Below are 20,000 nucleotides of genomic sequence, written 5' to 3' on the forward strand. Positions count from 1 at the left end.
TTCGTCTGTGTTCTATACATACCTGTAAATAAATACTGTGTTTAGTACTTCCAACCTGGACGTCGTTGTCATTTTCCATCCATTGACCTAGCATCACCCGAATTAAAACTGCTCAATCGGGTCCGAAGTACGCTTAGTGTAACGGCACGGGTCACGCGACGCACAACCGCTCGTGCGTCAGAAAAGTGTGACTTGTGCGGGGTTCAGTCCCCGTCCTCACGGCTGCGTGTGTCTGAAGGTATTTGGGTTGTGACCGCTAACCCTTCCACACGCAGCTGCGGGCTCGGTGGCTGGAGTTGCCTAGCAATCTGTCAACCACAAGTTTAGTTGTGGTGGGCGGCCTCAGTGGAACCGGAGTTTGTGGGGGAACGGGGCATCAACCCCCCTTTGTACGTCGCTGAACGCAGGATCCACAACAGTATGTTTTAAGTATTAATTATTTTGCCTTTGTACAAAATTATTTGATCCTAAATTACAAAAAAAAAGGATTAAGGAGGAAAAAAAAAAGTGGAAGTGTGCCCTCACCAACGACCTAACCACCCTCCCTTGTCCTGCCCCCTTCCCTCCCCATGTGTGTGTGGGGAGGGGTTGGGGGTAGGATGAGGGGGGGGGGGGGGTTGGGTCAAGAGTGGGGGTGCACAAAAAGGGGGGAATGATGGGGGGATTACATCATCAAAGTCATGTGTGTGTGGGTGTGGTGTGTGTGTGTTTGGTGTGTGTGGGTGTGGCTTGTGTGTGTGGGTGTGGCTTGTGTGGGTGGGGCTTGTGTGTGTGTGTGGTGTGAAGGGAATTTTTAAATTAAATAATAGTGGAGTAATTCATCACTAATTTACAGAAAGAAAAAAAAACTTAACCCTTGTATGAGGAAGTATGAATGTGGTGTATGGTGTGCGGGGTATTGTCTCAAGAACATCATATGTTGAGTTTTGTCTTTTGTAATTCTTGTGAGTAAAATGAACCGAACATTTCTTCTCCATGTAAATCTGATAATTTATAAGACCAAGGTATTGTATCCACCACCTCAACGATTTTAAAAAGTTCATTAGTCCATCACTTTGTATAACCCTTCTCAAAATGGCTTTTCCATCTGTATATTCTTACAATTTCACCAACTTTGAACTTTGGTTTTCTCAAATTAATCTCCTTTTCATAGTTTAGTGTTGTAACCGTTTGTGCTGGTTTTTCTTTCGTAGGTGAATGTACCACATTGTTGTAATTGTCAACAATATCCTGAATTATAGTTACCCATTGTTATTGGTGTTGGGCTAGCGGCTAGGGTGTCAGCTTAGGATCCTAGGATCCTGGGTTCGAATCCCGGTCCATGGCTGAATTAACGCCAGGGGGGTTGACTCAGCCTGTCATCCTTCCGAGGTCGGCTAATTGAGGACCAGTTCACTGGTAATTCCCTGTTTGTCGTTAAAGGCGGCAAAAAGGGTTGGCGTCAGGAAGGGCATCCGGCCGTAAAACATTGCTCCAAAAAGGGGACCGAAAAACAACAACCACGGTTCCCGGAAAAGGCCAACCCCCGCTTGTGGGGAAAAATGGCCCCTAAAGGTGTTTTTATTTTTATTTTTTATAGTTACCCATTGTTGAGAACCGACTTGCGTGAATTTTTTATACAGCCTCTCAAAGTGCGATTAAAACGCTCAATGACAACTGCTTTTCCTTCATTAAATGTACTGTATAATGTAATGCCATGCTCTTGGAGAAATTTCATGAATACGTTGTTGTGGAACTCCGTCCCCTCGTCGGTCCATAGCTTCTTTGGTTTCCTTTTACTTTATTTAAATATCTGTTGGAAGGCTAACATCAGAGTATTACCTCTCTTGTTTTTCAGAGGAACAACCCAGGCAAATCTACTTCTCAAATCAATAATAATTAAGGCATACTTGTGCCCTTTATCATTATTTAGTTCAATTAAATCAGCAGACCAGGTGCAATCAACAACTTCAGAATAAACCTTCCTTCGTTTAAACTTTGTGATTATAGGTTTGTGTAACTCAACAGCTAAAATGCCTCCTTCCTCAGGTTTAATATCATCCTTGGAGTTTAGAAGTTTTTTTGAAGGGCAACCCCAAGCCCTAATCTAAATTTAGCATCTATCATCTTCTTCACGATAAACCTATCAACTTTCTCTCTCAACGTTGGATTTTGGATCAGAGACAAATTTATACAGCATTTCTCTATCAGCTTCGAGTTTTTTGGCTAATGTAGTGGCATTACCATAACCAATGTCATGCTTCATACACACTTCATCAAACCTATTTTTAGGTTTAGACCAAGGTTTAGGATTGCCATCCTCATCTAATCTTTTATCTAAGTTTGTTCCAGGCCCACAGAAGGAATACCCCGGTAGATATACAGTCACGTGAAAAAGTAAGTACACCCCATGTAAAGTTTTGACTTTTTCAACATACAGCTATTTGATCTTCATTTCAACAATATTGACAGAGAAAGGTGATATAATATAACAAATATCATGAAACATTTACATTTTGTAGTCCATTGTATAATTTAAATAAACAAATGCAAATTTCGCATGTGGAAAAAGTAAGTACACCCTTGGCTCTAATAGGTGGTATTGCCCCCTTTGGCAGAAACAACCTCAAGTAGGCGTTTCGTATAACTGTCTACCAGTCTCTATCATCACCTGGTGAGAAATTTTTGCCCACTCCTCCATGCAGAATTCTTTCAGCTGTGCGATGTTTGAAGGGTTTCTTGCATGCACAGCTCATTTCAAATCCCCCCACAACATCTCGATGGGATTTAGATCCGGGCTTTGACTTGGCCATTCCAGAACCCTCCATTTCTTTCTTTTCAGCCATTCCTTGGTGGATTTACTGGTATGTTTCAGGTCATTATCATGTTGCAAGCTCCACCTTCCGTTGAGCTTCAATTTTCCGACAGATGGCCTCACATTATCCTCAAGCACCCTCTGGGACAATGAAGAATTCATAGTGGACTCTATGATGGTGAGCTGCCGAGGACCTGATGCAGCAAAGCTGCCCCAAACCATAATATTTCCACCACCATGCTTTACAGTTGGTATCAGGTTCTTGTCGTCAAATGCTGTCTTTGGTTTTCGCCAAACATGTCTTCTGGTACTGTGGCCAAATAGCTCTACCTTTGACATCTGTCCAGAGCACATTGTTCCAGAAGTGCTGGTCTTTGCCTCGGTGTTCATTGGCAAACTTTAGTCTTGCCCTGATGTTCTTTCTGGACAGCAAAGGTTTCCTCCTGGTACACCTCCCATGTAGATCAAATTTGTGCAGCCTCTTTGTAATGGTGGACTCGTGCAGTTTGACATCAACAGTGGCAAGAGCTACCTGACGGTCCCGTGATGACATTCTGGAGTTCTTAGAGACTTCTTTCAGCATCTTGCGGTCTGCTGTCGGGCTGAACTTGCTGGGGCGGCCTGGCCGGAACAAGTTGGCAGTTCTTTGGAATCTTCTCCACTTGTAGATGATCTTCCGGAGAGTCGAATGATCGATTTCAAATTGTTTGGAAATCTTTTTAAATTCCTTCCCAGACTCGTAGACTTCCCTTCTAAATTCCTTCCCGGTGTGTACCCCGGTTTAGAATAGGTACACCGTATCCCTGCGCATCGTAAGAGGCGACTAAGGGTTGGCGTCAGGAAGGGCATCCGGCCATAAAAACATTGCCTCAAACAGGGAACCATGATAGTCATGGGGCCCGTAAGGCTAACCCTCGCTCTGGCGGGGAAAATGGCCTTAAAACGATCATTCATTCATTCATTTCATTCATACTCGTAGGCATCTATAACCTTCTTTCTGAAGGCCCCAGAGAGCTCTTTTGATCTAGGCATGGTGACGCCGCACACTTCAACAACAAAGAGCAAACCAAACTAAATGTCTGAGGTTTAAATAAGACAGGTTCCTCCAAGATCCTCTCTAACGATGTTCTAATCATTTGCACCTGAGCTGGTGCACCTGATTCTAATTTTAGGTATTTGAAGTAGTGATAAATGTCGGGGTGTACTTCCTTTTTCCACATGCAAAATTTGCATTGATGTTTATTTAAATTATACAATGGACTACAAAATGTAAATGTTTCATGATATTTGTTATATTATATCACCTTTATCTATCAATATTGGTGAAATGAAGATCAAATAGCTGTATGTTGAAATATGTTGAAAAAGTCAAAACTTTAAATGGGGTGTACTTACATTTTCACGTGACTGTATTTCCCTAGGAATCCCTGTTGTTGTAAACCTACTACCTGATAGAAATTTTTGTATATCACCCCCCACTTTGAGGTGAGATGAATCGGCACTTTTTAGCACCGCATATTATACACTCCATTTTCAAAAACTCTTTTCTTTTTATTTATATCATATGATATATTTTTAGATTTCGTTTTCTTTTTGCACTTGATACAATAACTCATTTTATTATTAGATTTTATTTTTATTAAAATTGCGTATGTCTTTGTGACCATACTGAATACGGTACATTCCATTGTCTAAAATAAACCTTTTATCATCATAAGCCTCAAGAGCTTTCTTGTTCACCTCCTCCGTATATAATTGGTGTCTCTAACTTCATATCGTATTCATTTTTCAAAACGCCTCCAACTCCTCCATCTTTAAGGTTAAACAGTTGCAATAATTTTTAAATTATATTTCTTCCTTGATAAGGACTTCTTCATTGATAAGAACTTCTCATCACATCTTCCAATACCATTATTATCAATATATTTATAAGCATAAGCCTTAGCTCTCAATCCAAAATATTCAGTCATTACCTTTCCTCCTAATTCATCCTTAAACTTTCCAATAACCTTTTTATTCTTTGAGGAAAACAACTTATGGGTTGGTTTATAATTGCTCGTGTAATACAAGTCACTATCCTCAAGCACATCTGAATAAAGATCTTCCGTTTTAATTTCTAAAATGAAACTATCCGTATCCATATAAAGTAGAGAAACATTATCTTGATATTTCTTCTTCAAGTTATTGTGAAGGTAATCATACATTCGTAATTTTGATAAATCAAAAACCATGGTTCCTATATAAATAGGTTTATCCATTTCAATACTTTCTTTTTGTAAATGAATAGCGACAAAGTTCTCTGAAAACACCACTTCTCTTTGAAAACTAGGTTTATTAATTAATTTTGCAGCCTGTCCCCAAGATGAAGTAAGTTTTATGTTTTGTCTATTTCTAAGATTTTCTATCGTCTTTCCAAATACAGAATTATTCATCAATTTATAAACGTCTTTCTCAAAATCAGTTTTTGCTTTGGTTCTCCTTTGATTGTGAAAATCAATATACTCCTTATCCAATGACTTTGGATAAACTGTATAACTCTTATGTGTACCTTCTTTACCATCCATCAACCCCGCTGATACATATTGTTTTAAGTTCCTTTGGTGTAAAACATAATTTTCTTTATCATATAATGTAGTAAGTAATTTTTCTGTTGGTTTACCCTGTATATTAAATGTTCATTGATAATCACTGAACCATTCTTCTTTCGGACATTCTTTGGTAGGGGCATATGCCAGATCTTTATGTTTATTATGAAATTCTTCAGGGTATTTCAAATCAACCTCAAAAAAATATCCAACTTTCGAATGGTCCAATTGTTTTTGTGAGCATGCGACGATGTTTTGTAAAATGTCAATGTGATATTTCAGTTTTTTCTTTTTAATAAATTTCCAAAACTTTCTAAAATCCTGTTTTCTCTTTGTCATCATGGGGTATTGAGTGTCGATTGATGAGGGAAAAAATGAATTCAAACGATTTCAGCACAAGGCTGAAACATAAAATGTGAAAAAAGTGAAGGGGTTTGAATACTTTCTGAATGCACTGTACGTAACTTCGCGAGCGCAGGGTAACTACTGCTAATCTGCCGTTTCATGTTCCGATTCGTGTTGTGATGTTCAAAATATCAAATGAAATTGAAATCAAGTTTGCTCCTCGATCATGGACACACAGAGTGAACCAACTGCTTAACCTCATCTTGCTTGCACTTTGCTCATAAAGGTAATAAACTGATGAATTCACTGAAATGATGGGGTGGTGGGACCATGCGAGAGCGGGTGGGGGAGGGGGTGTGGGATTGTGCGAGCGGAGGTGTGGGAATGTGCGAGAGGGGGTGTGGGAATGTGCGAGAGGAGGTGTGGGAATGTGCGAGAGGGGGTGTGGGAATGTGCGAGAGGGGGTGTGGGAATGTACGAGAGGGGGTGTGGGAATGTGCTTGAGGGGGTGTGGGAATGTGCAAGAGGGGGTGTGGGAATGTGCGTGTGGGGGTGTAGGAATGTGTGAGAGGGGGTGTGGGAATGTGCATGTGGGGGTGTGGAAATGTGTGAGGAGGGTATGGGAATGTGCGAGAGGGGGATGTAAGAATGTGCGAGATGTGGTGTGGAAAAGTGCGAGATGGGTGTGGGAATGTGTGAGGGGGTGTAGGAATGTGCGAGAGGGGGTGTGGGAATGTGTGACAGGGGGTGTGGGAATGTGTGACAGGGGGTGTGGGAATGTGTGACAGGGGGTGTGGGAATGTGCGAGAGGGTGTAGGGGGGAGAGGGGAGGGGAGAGGGAGCATGGGGGGATGGGGAGAAGGGGGGAGGGGAGGTAGGGGAGGGGCGGAAACGTGCGAAGGGGGAGGGGGGTGTGGGCGGACGACAATTGTCAATGCCCCTGAAGGGCCCCGTATTTCTCATCCTTTTAAATGCTGAACGACAACAGGGGAAGCAGCACATACCATTTTTAAAGTCTATGGCATGACTCGGCCAGGCTTTGATCCACAGACATCCCCCCATATGTAGCGGACACTCGAATCATTAAACCACCGAGTTCGCTTTCTCTGATTGGAAAATCTCCCATTTTCGAAAGGAACCTTCCTCTACTCAACACAAACACAAACTGCACAAGCTGACTCTAGAATACAAAATCCATGCAGGGCGGACTTGAGACACCCGCCGGGACACGGCTGTATGGTGGAGTCATCAGAGGGACTAATGGCGAGGCTGTCCGCCCAAAAGAGATGAGCAGCAAAACAAGAAGTTCTCCCCCCCCCCCCTTTGTCGAATGGGGACCCTAATAATTATGGGGGGAAGGCTTGCCAGTGGCCACAGGGAGCTGGTCCAGTCTTGGCTGACTCCACAACTAAATCAGTACAGAGCGGCCTTGACACACCCGCCATGACTTGGCTGCACTGAAGAGTCGATGAAGGGACGGGCAGCTCGGCTGGCCGGCCAGACGAGCTGCTATCTGCCTCCCCTTCCCCCGCTCCTCCCACCTTCATAGGTATCCATTGTCTCCCCCTCCCAATGTTTTTGGGGATGAAGATCCCTCAGGCCACTAGGGGCCGTGCTGCCTGCTGCAGATGCGTACGGTGGGCCAGGTCAGCCGGAGCCGACTCTAAAACACAAAAATCCATACAGGGCGGACTTGAGACACCCGCCGGGACATGGCTGTGTGGGAGAGTCTTCAAAGGGACAGGTGGCTGGACTGTTGGCCCAAAAGACATGTGCAGCTAAAAATTCTTCCTCCCTCCCCCTCCTTTGTCAGTCGTCTCAGCCTCCCACTCTTCCCCCTAACCACAGTTGCCGGGACGAGCTTGGGGAGCACTGAGCCCGAGAAGGAGGGACTAATGGCGGTAGTCGCACGCCGCCAGTAGCCTGGGTCAGGGATTGGGGGCGGAAGGGGTGACCGTCTCCATGAGAGGTGACGCTTGAGACTCGATCGTTCGTGTCGGGTGGTGGCGGGGGTGGTTATGATGGCTGGTTGCGCTCGGTCGGTCCGGTGTGGTATCCGCTGGGGTCGTCGTCTTGCACTGTCGGGCCCGGTGGCTTGGATTGGGCGTTCGTCCATCGGGGCATATGCCTACTTAGGGTCACACCAACCCTAGGCCAAATTAATGAACAACCTCCAGGGCGGCATTATTTTGAGAACTGGGGGGTGAGCGAAGTAGGTCTAATACAGGTGAGAATAGGGGCCGGGTACCTGGTACCTCCGGGTACCAGGTGCCGTCAGGGCGGAGATTGTATAGCGAGCTAGGGGCTAATGAAATAGGTTAAGTACAGGTGAAAATAAGAACCAGGCACCCTCAGGTACCTGGCACCTCAAGGTACCAGGTGCCTTCAGGGCGGCATTGGCGTGCGCCTTCGGCCGGTTCCGGTTTCATTTAAAACATTAACTTTTTTACCTTTTGAAAATATTAATATCTATTCCACCCAAACGATAACAATAATCGTACATGGAACCAAAAATGTTTACAGTGGATGAGAACCACAACAACGGAAGTGACGAATCCGTAACAATCGGGTAACATTTAGAGCTGCAGGGCCTGGTTTACTATGGCCCCTTTGGCGCATCAGTGGGGGAGATCAGAAGGGGCCCATAATGACGAAGATAGATTTTTTTTTAAATGTACACATTGTGATATGTTTAAATAAAGATTGTGTAGAATAGAATGCTATTTTTTTTGAAATAGGAGCAATACCCATGGAAGCTCACCTGGTAGAATAAAGCATAATACTACACTGACTAAAGGCATTTTAAACAGTATCACGGTATTTACACTATAAAGAAACAAAAAAAAAAAACTGTTTTGGGGGGCAACATCCACCCCCACCCCCAAACCCCCAATACCTCCTTAGACCCTGATTTTTCAAATGCCTTGGCCAAACATTGGTTTGTCATGGGTGATTAACGTTGTGGGAAAGTTTCATCAGTATTGCATGTGTAGTTTCTGAGAAGAAAGGAAACACCTATTTTTGGGGGCAATCCTACCCCCCCCCCCACACCCGCCCTCTCCCCACATAGACTGCCTTTGGCCACGACTTTTTTAAATGCCGTGACATCATGGGTATTGAATGTTGTGGTCAAATTCCATCGGAATGCGAGGACAAGGCTGCTTGCCGAAACAGTTTGTAGACATTAATCATTGAGTCTTCTGTCTTTCAATCAAGGCTAAATTAATTAGTTCCACAACAGAACCAATTGGAATTACCCTTTGGAAGACTTTATAATTAAACACGGTGAGTTAGTGGTTCCTCTTCTTCATTTTCGACGGATGGACAAAGCTTTTACAGATTTGTTTGATTGCAGAAATAGCTCACTTTAAAAAATCTCATATCCAAATCTTCACCAAAATTTGATCTTTTTTTTCTTTTTATTTTTTTCTTCCTCGTCACACACTCAAGCTCTCCATCAAATTTCTCAGAATACGTCCACAACTCTGAGATATCCTGTTCACAGATAAACAAACAAATAGAAAGACAGGGGTGACAAAAACATAACCTATGCCCACTGTTGGTGGCAGAGCTACAAACATGGAGAGACAACGGAACTCATCTGAACCCTAAGCTTTGGGTTTGGACTGGATATACATGTGGCACAATTCAAGTCGAACACACTCGGACCTGGAACCGGAAGTTCATGTTTATTTTGTTCGACTTGCCCTGCTGTCCTATTATATGTTCACGTACTCTATCCCATGCTCTTCCATGAGACTCCAGTTTAAAAGGAAACTATACAAATGGATGATGTAAAAAGAGGAAAAAAAAGGAGTGCCGGTTACCTTCAAAATCCTACCGACTTTTCCTCGAACCAGGCGTGGTCCACAACATCCTGCAAAACAATGGATGTGTTGGATTCAAATATAAACACGATCAGGAATCACCTGCCACTGGTGAGCAATTGCATTTTGATCCACAATAACAGGATGTCAGCAATCCCAGCATGTGTGAACATTCTTGATCATGCAAATAAAATACTGCAGTTGAAAACTGTATCAATCCCTCACCGTCATGGTGAGCCTCTCCATTGGATCCTTCTGAAGCATTGCAGTCAGAAGGGAAACCAATTCGAAGGATGGTGAACTCCTTGTAAAGGATGGTGAACTCTTTCCCACATTGCAGTCAGTCTTGTCATGTGACATCTGCAAAGAGGCAAAACAAATGTATTTGTGACCGAATCCTAAACAATCGTTGCAAATAAATACTTACATTTGCATAAAAAGCAGATTCCAAACAAGCACTCACTGATGCCATAACCAAGGTTTGACCCAAAACTCATGAAATAAGTTATGGTGTACAACACAAAAGTATTCTCTTCGCTGAAAAAGAAACCCTCTCAGCTCAACAATTGGATATCAAGTACAGTATATGTGGTTTTATTCGCTTTTCTCTCTGCAAAGAGAGATTGTGTAGTCTCTGAGAAGAAAGTAAATTTCTATTTTGTGGGGCAACCCCCCTACCCCTCCCACTCCCCCCCCCCCCCCCCCGACGTAGATCCCCTTCGGGCCCGATTTTTTTTAATGCTGCGGAAAAAAAAACTTTGGCACATCACGGGTGGTGGAGGTTGTGGTCAAGTTTCATCGGAATCATGTGTGTAATTTCAGAAAAGAAAGCAAATACCTATATTGCAAGGGGGGGGGGGGGGGGATCAAATCTGGACCCACTTTGAACCCCCGAAGAACTCCTCCAACTTCAATTTTCATAGTACCATGAACATACTTTTGTACATCACGGTGATGAAAGTTCTGGTCAAGTTTCATTGAAACAGCGTGTGCAGTTTCAAAGGAAAAAGCAAATTCCTATTATAAGGGTCAACCCAGGATCCACTTTGACCCCCGATAGACCTCCATAGATCACGATATTTTTTTATTCCCCCCAAAACATTCAGCTGTTTCCGAGAAATATTTTTTTTATTTATTTGCGTTTAGTCCACGATGGCTGCCACACCACTTGACCTATGACGACACAATTAGCAGAAAAACATTCTGCATGGGTGTCACTCCTACCCTGAAAGTTTTGGCTCAATCGGACATGCAGGCCATGAGCAGGTCTGACTTTCGCTCACTTTCATTCCATTAAAAGAGTGCAACTTATCTTCGCTTGAATACATTTTAGAAACATATTTTCTCATCAATATAAAAAAGTTGGAATGGTGAATGTTGGCCAACACCAAGTAATTTCCGCTAATAATCAGCACTATTTTATTGTAGCGTAGCCATAGTGGGTGCAGTGACTTGGTAATGCGGCGTAGTAGTATTTACACCCAGCCAATCATCAGCCAGTATTGTCACAGTTCGTGCCATATTTATCCACCAATGGCGTCTTCCATGAAAGGGGTGAATTGCGACGATCTCAATGGAAAAGGTGTCAGAAATCGGCCCAACCCAACTGTGTGCCATGCACATATCATCTGTTTAGAATCGAGATATTTTTACCTTGACACAGATTCAGTGGGATAAGTACCGTGAATATCTATTAGAATTGGATGGATAGGTTTTGTGTGTGTGTGTGTGTGTGTGTGTGTGTGTGTGTGTGTGTGTGTGTGTGTGTGTGTGTGTGTGTGTGTGTGTGTGTGTGTGTGTGTGTGTGTGTGGAAATATGTGTGTGTGTATGTATTTTTATGTGTGAATGTATGTATGTCTCTGTGTGTGAGGGTATGTATATATGTATGGGTGTGTGTGTGGGTGTATATATATGTATGTGTGTGTGTGTGTGTGTGTGTGTGTGTGTGTGAGTGTGTGAGTGTGTGAGTGTGTGTGTGTACATGTGTGTGTGTACTTGTGAGTGCCGTTGGTTGTTATCTCCATAATTTTGGTGTTAGAAAGTGGAATGGAGTCCTCCCAGGACTTGAAGTATCCAACCCCGCTTCAGTGAAGGATTGTGATTCAAGGGAGGTGGTTTTGAAGTTTTGTTCTTGCAGTTTTGTTCCAAGGGTTCTTTTCAGGATTGTCACTGAGCCCCATACCACCTTCACCTGTAGTTCGTTTGTGGTAATGTTCCCAGGGATGGTTTTTTAAGGTATTTGTAAGGTTCTTCTTTATCATTCCCATTGCCCCAATTATCACTGGTACAATTTTGGAACTCTTCAGCTTCCAGGATCTTTTCAATTCATTATTGAGGTCTTGGTGTTTAGTCATCTTCTTGATATCTGTATTATTAAGGCCAAAATCGATAAGTACTGATATCTCAATTGGCAATACTGTATTTTCCTTTTTGTGTCCGAGTAGTGTGTGCAGTCACAATGATTTGTTTTCCATGTTTACGCCTGATTATGTCCTTGTTTTCAATGATTGCATTTGGTTCATGTTTCCATAAGTTTTTTGGAAATGAGACATTTAAACTTCTGCAGATGTGCCAATGGATTACTCTACATTTCTTGTTGTGCCTTTGAGTGTACAGCTGCTCTGACATGAGTTTTTTACATCCCTACAGGATGTGACTCAGACGCAAAAGCTCAGACACAAAAAGGAAAATACAGTATTGTTGATTAAGATATCAGTACTTGGCGATTTTGGCCAAAATAATGCAGATATCAAGAAGATGACCAAACACCAAGACCTCAATAATGAATTGAAAAGATCCTGGAAGCTGAAGAGTTCCAAAATTGTACCAGTGATAATATTGGGGCAATGGGAATGATGAAGAAGAACCTTACAAATATCTTTAAAACCATCCCTGGGAACTTTACCACAAACTAACTACAGTTGAAGGCGGTATGGGGCTCAGTGACAATCCTGAAAAGAACCCTTGGAACAAAACTGGAAGAACAAAACTTCAAAACCTCCTCCCTTGAATCACAATCCTTCACTGAAGCGGGGGTGGATACTTCAAGTCCTGGGACTCCATTCCACTTTCTAACACCAAAATTATGAAGATAACAACCAACGGCATACACAAGTACACACACACGCATATACATACACACACACACACACACACACACACACACACACACACACACACACACACACACACACACACACACACACACACACACACACACACACACACACACACACCCATACATATATACATACCCTCACACACATAGACATACATACATTCACACATAAAAATACACACACACACACACACACACACACACACACACACACACACACACACACACACACACACACACACACACACACACACACACACACACACACACACACACACACACACACACACACACACACGGCCTAATGTGGTTGCTGAGAAAAATGAGGTTTAGCCCGTACATACGGACAGACGTAAGGACGGAAGGAAGGAAGGACGGAAAACCCGAAAATATCATGCCTCAGGCCACCTTTGTGGCTGGAGGCATAAAAACACTACCATTTCCGAGTATTACCATACTCGAGTGCATGAGACATGCTGCGAATAAATTTTCGCATTAAACAACATTAAAAAGTGTTCCCAATAATGCACAGATTGCAGCTTGACTGCCTTCCCTCTCCATCGCCTTCCCTCTCCATCGCCTTCCCCTCTCCATCGCCTTCCCCTCTCTCAGTTTCCGGAAACTCTCCATGTTAACCTCTGCCTCATATAATGAGAAAGTATTTTTAATTTACACGTTTTTCAGTTGCAAAACCTGCTCAACACTTGCTCTCAGGCTGAAGGAGAGGAGCTTAGGCAAGGAGGATGACATTGAGGACTTCACGACCAGCCCGTAATGGGCCGACGCGTTAATGGCACGCCATGATCTGTTGGTTCGACGCCACACACACATCTCACAACATGTATCCAATGATATGGCTGATAAGACTATACACTTCCAAGTCCAACATAATCAAGCTTTGCTGGGAGTATTAATTATTTTTTTTGAGGATGAAAAACAGGGGTGTGGTTAATACACCATCGTGGTTAATACACCAATAAATATGGTATCCCTTTACGCCAGCCAAAGTGGCACTTTTTTTCAAAAATTTTTTACAAAATAATTGAAAGTGAAATACAAAAATATCTTAACATACATAAGTATTCAACCCCCTAAGTCAATACTTTGTAGAAGCACCTTTGGCAGCGATTAAAGCTTCTTCTTCAGTATCATCTTCTTCTTCTTCGGGTTGTATCGGCTTTGCACATCTGGATTTGGGGACTTTCTCCCATTCTTTCTTGCAGATTTACTCAAGCTCTGTCAAGTTGGACGGGGAGTGTCGGTGAACAGCATTTTTCAAGACTTCCCAAAGATTCTCAATGCGATTAATGTATGGGCTTTGGCTTTCTGTCTGGGCTTTTTTTTTTTGTTCTAAAGACAATTCAGTGTTGCTTTGGCTGTATGCTTGGGGTCATTGTCCTGTTGAAATGTAAATCTCCACCGCAGTCTAAAGTCATTTGCACTCTGAAGCAGGTTCTCCTCAAGGATTTGCTTGCATATGGCTCCATTCATTATTCCCTCTATCCTTGCAAGTCTCCCAGTCCATGCAGCTGAAAAGCATCCCCAAAGCATGATGCTGCACCACCATGCTTCATGGCAGGGATGGGCTTACATGGGTGATGAGCTGTGCTAGTTTTTCTGCCAGACGCTGCGTTTCACATTCAGGCCAAAGGATTCAATATTTGTCGAATCAGACCACATAATCATTTGCCTCATGCTCTGTCTTTCAAGTGCCTTTATGCAATATCTAAGCATGCTGTAATTTGCCTTTTTCTCAGGAGTAGCTTACATTTGGCCACTCTGTCATAGAGCCTAGATTTGTGAAGTGCTGCACTGTTGTCCACCCGGCAGGTTCTCCATTCTAAGCCAAGGAACTCTGTAGCTCTGTCAGTGGTCATTAGGTTCTTGGTCACCTCCCTGACAAAGGTCCTTCTTGCCAGGTTGCTCAGTTTAGTCGGACAAGTGACGACCCTGGAAGAGTCAGTAGTTCCATATTCTTTCCATTTTCTAATGATGGAGCTCACTGTGCTCTTTGGAACTTTCAACATTAGAAATTGCTTTATACCCTTTGCCAGATCTATGCCTCCTCAACATTTTATCTCAGTAAAACGGACAGTTTCTTTGGACTTCATCATAGCGTTGCTGCTCTGACATGCACTGCCAACTGTGGGACCTAATGCAGAAAGATGTTTCTTTTTACATCATGTCCAATCAATTGAATTGGCCACGGGTGTACCCCAATCAAGTTGTGTCAACATCTTAAGGACGATCAAAGGAAATTGGATGCACATGAGCTCAATTTGGCGTGTCATAGCAAAGGGGTTTAAGACTTATTCACATTTCAGCTTTTCATTTTAAATTACTTTGCAAAAAAAATATTTTAAAATATATATACTTTGACATTATGGGGTATTACGTGTAAGTCAGGAAAAAAATGTGAATTTAATCCATTTTAAAATCAGGCTGCAACACAACAAAATGTGAAAAACGTCAAGTGGTATAAATACCTACTCAAGACACTGCATGTGAAACACTCGAGACACCCTTAGTGAAAAACACCCTTAGCATCAGCATCTCGTTCACACCACATTCAGATTATGACACCATTACAAACAATACTCACTTCAATGATGTGACGTCCATCAAATTGAAGTCCAACAAATAATTTCTTGAACAGAATGCCAAGTGCCCACACATCGACTGGGGGACCTTCGTAGCCATGTGCTGTGATCTCTGGTGCCATATAGCCACATGTGCCGCAGCACTCATTAAAATTTTCACCATGTATGAAAGATGTGGCAAGGTTAAAGTCGATGAGCTTCACAGTCCCCTCAATGCTTAAAAGCACGTTTTCTAGCTGGAGAGTAAACAGAAATCAAAATGTGAAAAAACATAAAACCTTTGGTGATAAATTATGATAAAGGCAAGATGCAAATATAAATGTGACGGGCAGGCAGGAAAAAAAATTGCAGAAAGAAAAAAACTTGAAAAACACATCCTCTACCAATGCCAGTCAGGGGTTCACATAATATGGAGGAGGTTGAAGCGAGAGTAGATAGTGAGGAGTATAAACGATAGAGTTGCAGGAAGTGAGACTTTGTTTGGCTAAATGACAGGAATCGAAGGTCACAAGATGTAGAGGTGTGAAAGGAAAGAGAAAAATCAGAGGAAGTGTCGCAATCGAAGTAAAGGACAATATTATATCAAGAGAAAAGGGTGATCTGAAGCAGGGAAGTAATGAAGAGTGTTCTGTATGGAGAGAGATTAGGGATGGGAGACTATTTAGGCACGTATAATCAGGCTCCTGTTGTGAAGGAAGAGTGATATTAAAAGGTTCATTCAGAATTCAGAAAGGATTGTGGTGACGGAAGAGTACTGCTTGTGGGTGATATTAATTTGCCAGGGATAGACTGGGTTCAGAAACAGGGAAAGGGCAGAGGAGGAATTTCGTGATCTTGTCCAGGATTGCCTTTTAATGCAGTTTGTCGATAGTCCCACGAGGAGCAGAGTGTTGGACCTCTTATCTATAATAATAATAAAAGGCAGTGTGCGTCCATCCGCCATCTCCACCATAACTCCAAAACCATGAAACGTAGCGGTCCCAAACTTTGCATGCATACACCTGGACCTCCAACAGATTGCAATGATGAAATCTGGGTGTTTGGGTGTGTTATAACACCATTTTTGAAAATAATTAACAAGGTGGTGCTCATAAGAAAAACACCGAAAAAGCCTTCCCATTATGGCGGCCCACCATCTTGATCAGCCCACTGCCTGGGTTCTTCAGCCGCCATTTTGTTTGGTCCTGTTCAAACGTGCCTTGCCTTGGAAACATGATCAATTATCATGACATATATAATATATAAATAACCACCTTTAGAGGCCATTTTTCCCCGCAAGCGGGGGTTGGCCTTTTTCGGGGACCGTGGTTGTTGTTGTTTTTTGGTCCCCTTTTTGAAGCAATGTTTTACGGCCGGATGCCCTTCCTGACGCCAACCCTTTTTGTCGCCTTTTTACGACAAACAGGGAATTACCAGTGAACTGGTACTCAATTTGCCGACCTCGGAAGGATGACAGGCTGAGTCAACCCCCTGGCGTTAATTCAGCGATTGACCGGGATTCGAACCCAGGATCCTAGGATCCTAGGATCCTAAGCCCTCACCCTAGCCGCTTGCCCAACACCAGGACATAATTGAAGCATATTGTTATGTGTATGGATGTCGGTAATGAAATACCTTCGGCGAGATAGAACTGTGTAGGTTTAGCGTACTCTGTATGTCGCGAAGAAGCCACCTCGATGTATTTAAGTTCGGACCGGATGTTCGTGTAAGGTCGTTTGTGTGTCTCCATGTGAGGGGTGGAGCTATGCTAATTAGTTATGGCATATGGACAAATTCCCCGTGTGTAATTTCCCTTGTGATTTTTCCCTTCGTTCTTATCAAACACATTCGGCAAGCCACGCACTCGTCACCGAATAAAAAACAACATAATTTCCGACCGGACCAAGACACGACTACACCACCCAGCTTGAATCTTCTGGATGGGTGCTAAGAACGGCCGTGAGGCCACGCCCCAAAGGACAATTGGTTGGGACCATTCGGTGGCGCTCGTTGATTGGTGAGAGTGTGACATCATCATCGAATATTCCAGCACCTGGAGTAAAAAGGCAAAGCACCGCATTTTCTTTCTTCTCTTGGTCTGGGCTTCATCGAGAGCAGTTGCATTCTCTCTCTATCCCTGGGCTGTCGGTGGAGGCGGCTGCGCTTTGAGAAATATGTGCTCGCGAAGGGCATGGTAGAAGCCTGGTGGATCGTGGCAATCGGAGGAGGAGGGAGCATTTTGGCTGCTTTGCGCCAACGGCTGGGGGTGGATCCGACTTCGTGCCAACGCGTGTTTTCCCGCGCAGGGACGAGGGACCTGTGACAGCCACAAACCGTCATGTGAGGGAGACCAGAGTTGAGTACCAGCCACCGCACGAAACACATTTATTTTTACTTTAATTTTCCCCTTGTTTTGTATACCAGTCCGTGAGGAGGGTCCCTCATTTAGAAATCTTAGTTTGCCTTACCGTTCGGTTTGTTCTGCCCGCATTTCATTTCATTAAACCATTATTTGTTACATTTCATTTGAGGATTTGTCCGTGTCGTATATTTGTTCGTGGTTTGGATAAACCGTCGTCCATGGCCGTCCGTTCAAATAAGACCAGAGACCTCCATTTCCATCGTGCGCCACAAAGAGATAACACCGCCATAGTTGGGTGTACGGCTGTACGCCTCGGAATTAAAGATCGTTTGGTCATCTGTCATCCTGAGGTCTTCACTACAGGGGGCGACACGACAATATCATCAAAATCTGGATATGAGGATTTGATCCTGTTGAGTGCAGACTAAATAAATGTCCAAATCTGGAGTAAAATCTGACAAAATTGACCATATCGAGTGATTCTTATAACTAAGTGTATATATTCATTTATTTCAGCAAGGCTGTCATTCTCCTTCTGCGGTTAGTTTTTTTTTTATTGAACTAAAAAGAAAATCTATATTCCAAACGTCGTGGTTGGAACTCAAATCAAACGTCCGACATGTTGAACTGTATCATTGCAAGTGTAAAGTTGCCATTTTGTAAAGTTGCTGATTTGCTGCTTGATTTTCACATTTATAGAAGACTAAAGGTAAATCTTTGTGGTTGCAGTTTTTGTGTTTAGTGTACTTCGTCTGAGCTGTCCACCCGGAGACGTCCGAGGACACCGGGAGAACAAATTAACGCTTTTTAGCAGTCAGAGCTGCGAAAAGTTAAGCGTTAAGACTGCTCAGATTAAGAGTCTCCGGCCATCATAACCTATCATTATCAGTGCATTATCATTCTCTTTGCTAATTCCCCCTCTCCCCGGAACCTTTTCTACCCCACCACCTCTCTCTCTCTCTCTCTCTGTCCCTTCTTCGCTCTTCCCTCCTAATAAAGAGCTGCGCACTCCTTCCACACACCTCTCGCTCCCACCCTTCTCCTCGCTCTCCCTCCCGACTGGAGTTTATAGTGTAGCATCGTGTGGTGAGGCATCACTCTCCTCCCCCACCAACACTCCTCCTTCCCTTCTCTCTCTCCTCCCTGCTCCTCCCCCTCTTGACTTCCGCACCCCTCCTCGACCCCCCCTTCCCTCCTCTCCCCCTTTTTCCCCCTCCATCCTCCCTTCTTTCTCTCTCTCTCCTCCACCCTCCCTCCTCACTCTTCCCCTTCCTGCTCCCCCTTTCCTCTCTCTCCTCTCCCACCCCTTCCCTTCCCACCTCTTTTCCCTCCCTCCTTCTCCCTCCCCCCTCTTTTTTTTTTTTTTTTTGTTTACTGAATCGAGGCTCGTGAAAGAGCTAACATTTATTTCACAAACAAATCAACCAGACAAACAAAATATATAAAAAGAGGGAGCGGAAGACAAGATGGGGAAAGAAGGGGAGGGACACAAAACACAACATTAGAGAGCAGGGAGATGTGTGGGAGGGAGAGGGCTTGGGGGGAGGAGGCGTGGAAAGGGGTGCGGGGGTGGGAGAAGTATAAAACACAAGGACACCAAGGACTTCCAGGACAGAAGTTGGTATTTCAAAAAAGTGGATTTGGGGTGAAATTAGCGGGGGTAGAAAAGATCAAGGTTTTCGATGGGGGAAGATAAGAGATGGTGGTGAACAGCTGTTTTAAAGACCTGGAGGGTGGAGTGGGATTGAAGAGAGTGAGGGAGTTTGTTCCAGAGGCGGGAGAAAAGAGTGAAGGTGAGCAGAGAGCCGAGATTTCGGCAGTTTAACCATAAGAGGGTTGCAGGCAGATCTTGTGTGACCTGTAGGAATATTTGGGGGACAGAGCCCAGAGAGAGCTGGGGAGGGGGGGAGGGGACTCTCTTCATATTGCCGTCAGGAAGCGACTCAGTGTTTGCCGGGTACTTTTGTGAGTTAGGCAATATTCTGAATATGGTGGAGCAGGTTGAGGAAGAACAGCATTTATGGACAAGTGACCATAACCACACCCTCCCTTCCACACACGCATTCCTTCCTTTGCTCCACCAAAAATGATTTTCATTGCAGTGTGACGCAGAACGTATCACCACGGTCTGCACTGGTGTAGTTGGTTACCTTTATATCCCTGTGCACAATGTTCCGGGAGTGCAAGTACTCAACAGCATCAGCCATCTGGGGGGAGGAAGAGATTAAATATTCAAACATGGGCACAGATTGTGGTTGTTAAGATTTTACAATTTTGAGTGCAATTCTTTCTATCCTATTTCAAACCACATCATAAACATCACACTGAGGCTGAAACCAACTTCAGCTCACCTGCTTCACGGGAAAACTCAACCCACTTTCTGAAAATT

General features: G+C 43.6%; 3 protein-coding genes across 6 annotated transcripts in view; 2 read left to right on the top strand and 1 right to left on the bottom strand.

The window, feature by feature from the left end:
* LOC137418790 (putative serine/threonine-protein kinase MARK-C) overlaps positions 1-20,000 on the bottom strand; it is a 137,027-nt gene that overhangs the window by 50,213 nt on the left and 66,814 nt on the right. The window contains exons 9-13 of the mRNA XM_078766071.1: positions 19,963-20,000; positions 19,762-19,818; positions 15,273-15,506; positions 9,777-9,911; positions 9,552-9,601 (exon numbers count right to left, since the gene is read on the bottom strand). The exon at positions 19,963-20,000 is cut by the window's right edge and continues 33 nt beyond it. Coding sequence (XP_078622197.1) covers positions 9,554-9,601; positions 9,777-9,911; positions 15,273-15,506; positions 19,762-19,818; positions 19,963-20,000 — 512 coding nt within the window. The 3' untranslated portion in view covers positions 9,552-9,553. The remainder of the gene's footprint in view (positions 1-9,551; positions 9,602-9,776; positions 9,912-15,272; positions 15,507-19,761; positions 19,819-19,962) is intronic.
* Positions 1-20,000, top strand: part of LOC144888366 (uncharacterized) — a 57,226-nt gene that overhangs the window by 5,769 nt on the left and 31,457 nt on the right. For 2 of the 4 annotated variants that reach the window (XR_013620959.1, XR_013620961.1), the window contains exon 4: positions 1-54. This exon is cut by the window's left edge. The exons of 1 other annotated variant lie outside the window; for it this stretch is intronic. The gene's annotated coding sequence lies outside the window, so the exon portion shown is untranslated. Of the gene's footprint in view, positions 55-13,893; positions 14,781-20,000 lie in introns of those variants that run through there. One more of the 4 variants, XR_013620960.1, reaches the window with a different exon arrangement.
* The window catches only part of LOC144888468 (uncharacterized), a 6,754-nt gene continuing 6,295 nt past the window's right edge, over positions 19,542-20,000 (top strand). The window contains exon 1 of the mRNA XM_078766383.1: positions 19,542-20,000. This exon is cut by the window's right edge and continues 1,219 nt beyond it. The gene's annotated coding sequence lies outside the window, so the exon portion shown is untranslated.

Source organism: Myxine glutinosa, chromosome 12 (genome assembly GCF_964187855.1).
Source record: "Myxine glutinosa chromosome 12, kmMyxGlut1.1, whole genome shotgun sequence".
In the NCBI taxonomy this organism is placed as follows: domain Eukaryota; kingdom Metazoa; phylum Chordata; class Myxini; order Myxiniformes; family Myxinidae; genus Myxine; species Myxine glutinosa.